This window comes from Trichosurus vulpecula, chromosome 3, assembly GCF_011100635.1.
Source record: "Trichosurus vulpecula isolate mTriVul1 chromosome 3, mTriVul1.pri, whole genome shotgun sequence".
Lineage (NCBI taxonomy): Eukaryota > Metazoa > Chordata > Mammalia > Diprotodontia > Phalangeridae > Trichosurus > Trichosurus vulpecula.
The window spans coordinates 153,074,085-153,079,520 of NC_050575.1; the positions used below are offsets into that span (position 1 = coordinate 153,074,085).

General features: G+C 51.2%; 1 protein-coding gene across 1 annotated transcript; it reads left to right on the forward strand.

Annotated features, from left to right (window-relative positions):
- The first annotated feature begins 735 nt into the window (after positions 1–735).
- Positions 736–4,296, forward strand: IRX5 (iroquois homeobox 5). The gene is made up of 3 exons (XM_036752187.1): positions 736–1,302; positions 2,489–2,894; positions 3,243–4,296. The coding sequence occupies exons 1-3, from the start codon at positions 1,054–1,056 to the stop codon at positions 3,998–4,000; spliced, it is 1,413 nt and encodes a 470-aa protein (XP_036608082.1). The 5' UTR covers positions 736–1,053; the 3' UTR covers positions 4,001–4,296.
- Positions 4,297–5,436: the final 1,140 nt, after the last annotated feature.

Below are 5,436 nucleotides of genomic sequence, written 5' to 3' on the forward strand. Positions count from 1 at the left end.
ACTTGCCCACCTGCTGCTGGCCAAGTCCTCCTCCGGACCTGACCGGGTTCACTCCACACTTCCTTAATAGTACTGTTGTAGTCTCCTCTCCGGGCCACACAGCAGTCTCGTAGTTTCCGCCTATCCGACTTGGTCCGGGTTTCCTAAAGTGGTAGGGAAAGAAACCTCGGTAGGGCAGGGGTCTCCATGCAGTCAATTGCACACCTAGAATCTTATCTCCTTTATTTATCCGCTCAATTATTTACTGTGGAAAGAAAACAGAGGAAATGAGCGAATATTCAATCTCCTTTCTTATTTTTCATAAACGGATTGGCTTGTGTTCCAGGACAATCCTGGCTGCGATAAATCCACAGCAATGTGACGGCTCCAACAGTAGTTAGCTAATGAAGAAAGTTGGAGCTGATCGCCGCGGCTGGGATGTGATTGTCATCCAGGGGCCGGCGCGCTAGAGTCTGCAACTGAGAGGGAGCAAGGGGAAAGGGGGGAGGGGAGCGGGAAGAGGGGGGAGGAAAAGAGGGAGGGAAGAAGGGAGGGAGAGACAGAAGGAGGGAGGGGCAAGGGAACCAGCCAGCTAGCCTGAGAGGGAGAAGGAAAGGAAGAGAGGGAGAGGGAGAGGCGCTCCTGCCGGCCGGGTTGGCTGCGGCCGCCCAGCAGGATCCTGCCATTCCTTCCATTGACAACACCCCGGGAAGGAGGAGCTTCGGGGCGCGTAGAAGGCGTCAGAATCCTCAATTTCCAACTTAGCATCTTGGCAGGACCTTTGCGAAGCAAAAAGCAGAGCCCCCCAGTCCAAAGGAAAAAAAGAAAGAAAGAAAAAGAAAAAACCCTGAGAGCGAGGAGCCGCAGCAGGAGCAGAGGCAGCGGCAGCGTTAGCCCTACAGGCGCGGGGAGCGAGCAGGGAGCCGCTGTAACCGCGGAGAGCCCGGAGGCCAGGTGCTTAGCCGCCCGCCCTGCTTGTGCCGGGCGCCCAGCCGCCCCGGCACCTCTGCTCCTAGGGGGCTGACCGGGTTCCATTCCGCGGCTGCACCGGGCACTGTATGCCTCTGTTTGGCCATGTCCTACCCTCAGGGCTACTTGTACCAGCCGTCTGCCTCCCTGGCTCTCTATTCCTGCCCGGCTTACAGCACCAGCGTCATCTCGGGACCTCGCACCGATGAACTTGGCCGCTCTTCCTCGGGCTCTGCTTTTTCTCCTTATGCTGGATCTACCGCCTTTACCGCTCCTTCCCCGGGTTACAACTCTCACCTCCAGTACGGCACGGACCCAGCTGCCGCAGCAGCAGCCGCCTTCACTTCGTACGTGGTAAGACCGACGGGGGGAACAGCCCCAGCTGCCTGGCGAGCGGCTTGGGCTGAAAGCTGTGTCTTTCTATGTCTGTGGGTGGCTGGGCTGGGCTGGGCTTGGGTTGAGGGTGGGGGGCGCTGTATAAGCAAAGGGCTTCGCCTGGCGAGGCTACCCTTGTGTTTCCGCAGAACAAATGAAGTGGTTAGTGTCTCCTTCCAAACTTTAACTGTTTTGATCTAGCTAGTCCTTGTGTTAAGAAAATTGTCAAAGTACTTTCTCAGAGAAGAAAAGATGTCCTTCGGGTAGGAAGGGAAAGCCTTGAGTTTGCAAAAAGGGGATTTCAGGGTAAGCTGCAACGCAGCAATCGACAATTAAAGTGCATCGTTTAATTAAAACATTGGATACCTTGCTTCGGGCGATCCTTTTTCTTTACCCTAAATTTAAAAAAAATCAGGGGAAAAAGATCATAAGCATATGTAAATGTCTTCTGCCTCGCCTTTAATTAGTCCTCCAAAATACTGCAAATCCGTAATCCTATCTCTGCAATCCGATTTAGAGGTATTACATTTCCGAAAAGACAGTAGAGCTGCGGTGCAACCGGGATTTTTTGGTACCAGCGCACTTTCCTAAACCGGCCCTCGGTTTCTGCTGGTGGTCCTTGTTTTGTTTGGTTGTAGTAGCGTTGGGTTTTCCCTTTCTTAGTTTTCATTTCCCTTCTGCATATCTGCAGTAACTCTCCACCCTGTCAGTCTTACAGTTCGAAGGAAGGCGAAAGGCTTCGGCTTCTGCAGAGTCTAAGCTCCTCTGCCCCGGGTTTTGTCAAGAATGAGGTGGCAGTGTCCGTGAGCAAGAAAGGCGGAAATGCTCAGGCAGACGGGGTTGTAGTGTGTCACAACACCACCACGCTGTCCCCAGGAACTGCTCCTTAGTCCCCCCGAGGTTATGGGCAACTAGAATTAGAGCCTCAGCTGTCTTGGGGGCCTTGAGTAAGATGGAGGGAGGCACCACCCTGCTTCCCTCAGGGTCTAGGCCCATTAGCCTTGTTCCACAATAGGCCAGAGGGCTGTCCCCTGTTGCCATTCTCCGTCCCAGAGTGGAACCAGTGTTCTTATTTCTCGAACAAAACAGGGCGTTTTGTGTCCTACAGCTACCGCCTGCCAGGCTCTGGTTCCGTACTCTAAATACCTGACTGTCTCCTCCGCAGGGCTCACCCTACGACCACACCCCGGGCATGGCGGGGTCCCTAGGATACCACCCCTATGCTGCACCCTTGGGGTCGTATCCCTATGGGGATCCAGCTTATCGGAAAAACGCCACCCGGGACGCCACGGCAACGCTCAAGGCCTGGCTGAATGAGCACCGCAAGAACCCGTACCCCACCAAAGGTGAGAAGATCATGTTGGCCATCATTACCAAGATGACCCTCACTCAGGTCTCCACTTGGTTCGCCAACGCACGGAGGCGCCTCAAGAAGGAGAACAAGATGACCTGGACCCCACGGAACAGGAGCGAGGACGAGGAAGAAGAAGAAAACATCGACCTGGAAAAGAACGATGAGGATGAACCACAAAAGCCTGAAGATAAGGGGGAGGCCGAGGCCCCAGAAACAGGTTGGTGGGCTCAAAGTAATGGGGCCCTGGGCTGAGGTTGGAAAAGGTATGGGAGAGTGGAAAACCTTAGCGGACTCGAAGTTATCTTCACCAGAAAAGAGAAGAGAGTCAATAGAGAGCATCTAAAAGAGGAACGTGGGAGGTTGGGAGGGGGAGGGCGGGATAAGAAGAAGCATGGTGAACTAGGGCATACCAGAAGAGCAAGGCAGAAAGGCCGAGGATCTGGCCGAGTGTGCTTGCTACCCTTCAGTCACTGAACCGGGCGCTCAGCTGGGAAATAGTGCGTAGTGGACGGGGGTGGCCGAGGGAGGGCTTAGGCGTCCCTAACTCTGTGTTCCTCTGTGGCAGGGGGAGATCAGAAGGCGGCTCCTATATGCGAAAGGCTGGAGGGGCCCCATACCCCCGCAAGCAAGGAGGCCGAAGGAAACCTGAGTGACTCCGATTTTAAAGAGTCCCACGAGGGCCGGCTGGACTCTCTCCCAGGGGGTCCCAGGGCTGGCGGCCCTTCTCCCTCGGGCCCGGTTGCAAGGCTGGGCGAGGAGCCCTCGCCGCACTATCCCCCGGGAGCTCCAGCCCCACACCCAGCCGGAGAGTTGCCCTCTGGCCCCAGTGGGCCTTCGGTTATTCACTCGCCGCCGCAGGCTGTACTAGCCAAGCCTAAACTGTGGTCATTAGCTGAGATCGCCACCTCTTCGGACAAGTCCAAGGAAGGAGGCGGCGGAGGTGGTGAGGGCCCTCCCCCAGGGCAAGGGCCCACAGCCGGGCAAACCCTGGCAGGCAGTCGGTCGTCGCCCTCCCCGGCGCGTTCGCCCTCCGCTCAGTGCCCATTCCCGGGCGGTGCAGTTCTGTCCCGACCTCTGTATTACACTGCCCCTTTCTATCCCGGCTACACGAACTATGGCTCCTTTGGCCACCTGCATGGCCACCCAGGGCCGGGGCCGAGTCCTGCCCCAGCTCCTGGTCCGCATTTCAATGGATTAAACCAGACCGTGTTGAACCGAGCGGACGCTTTGGCTAAAGAAACGAAAATGCTCAGAAGCCAATCACAGCTAGACCTGTGCAAAGACTCTCCCTTTGAACTGAAGAAAGGTATGTCCGACTTTTAACGCGGGCTGCTTCGGCCCCGGACTTTTCTAATTTATTAAAACATGGCCTTGGCAGTTATTTTTCCACCACCAAGAGAGAAAAATAAAATAAACCCTCCTATCCAAAAGTTTATAGTTTATGGAGATGACTGGCATAAAAATGTAAACATCTCCACCAAAAATGTCTTAACCAACGGAAAAGAAAAAAAATTTAAAAAAAAGGATTTGTATTAAATCTTATTCTGTATATTTAATGTAGCATTTTGTATTTAAATTGATAATACAATATCTTTGAAGTAAATTATGAAATCAAGACACCTGTACAGGCATTTAATGTTGTTTTGTAATATAAATATATACATTTGTGTTTTCCCAAGCTGTTTCATAGTTTAAAAATACAAGTTTAATTTAATTTTTTACACCTATTGATTTTTCTGGGTATGAGCTAAAGTATTATTAAAGAAAGGAAACAGGTTATACTTATTAGATTTAAAAACTGCAGTCGCCTTTGTAAAATGCAAAATATTTAATTAAAAGAGATTTTAACATAATCAAAGCCATTCATTACTTTTTTTTTGAAACCTAGACAATTCCCATAGCCTGTGACAAAAAAGTGCTAACTGAAACTTGTAAAGTGGGTATTTAATTTAAGAGTACAAGTAATATTTAGAACTGGCGTCGAATGCCAGAGATAAACGAAATAGGCTTCAGGCCCCAAGAACTTTGTGTTGTCCAGAACTCCAAATTTGGGTAAGGATTAAGGTTGATTCGGGAAAACCGAAAAGAGGATCCAATAAAGCCTTTTACGGCGAGGAGTGGGGGCGGGGGGTGGGGAAGAAAACAAAATTGTACGTCTAATAAGGCACCCCGGAGAAGAGAGAGAAAAGTGTGTAGTTACCCGAGTACCGTCGCTTAACCTAATTACTTCCAATCAGTGTCGTGTTTTATGCAAAGTAATCAGCTGGTGAACTTAGCTAATGAGTTCGATTTTATGCCGGATTTAGTCCTTATTACTATTTCAAAGGTACTTGGGGCTTAATGTGAGGAATGCGTATGAAAATATTCACCAGGGAAAGTCCTTCTCAAATCACTGTCCGGCACCCCCTTTGGCTGACACCACTACCCCACCCCCAACAGAATTTTGCATTGATCTTTTGGGTTCATTGAATTAAATTAGTATTCTGTCACCACAAATAGTGCCCGAATTGTCAATTCTGGCTCAGCGTTCTGTCCCGGCCTGCCGGGTGGGCAGAGGGAAATGGTTCCCTGCTTTCACAGGTAGGTGTCACACTTGTCCTGAATTTCAAGCCAGCACACTTGGAAAGTGGTGTTAAGGGAATGAGGCGGGAGGAGTTGAGAAGAGAGATACAAGGGGGTAGAAAGAGGGAGAGAGGGACTTGGAAAGGATCTAATCAAGACTGAAACAGGCCTCTATTCTGTAAAGTTGTTTTCCATTG

Excerpts from the sequence above, each read along its gene's own strand:
- IRX5 (XM_036752187.1), top strand. The coding sequence starts at position 1,054 with ATGTCCTACCCTCAGGGCTACTTGTACCAGCCGTCTGCCTCCCTGGCT. Across the intron at positions 1,303-2,488 it reads CCGCCTTCACTTCGTACGTG|GGCTCACCCTACGACCACAC; the intron begins GTAAGACCGACG and ends TCTCCTCCGCAG. Across the intron at positions 2,895-3,242 it reads GGCCGAGGCCCCAGAAACAG|GGGGAGATCAGAAGGCGGCT; the intron begins GTTGGTGGGCTC and ends CCTCTGTGGCAG.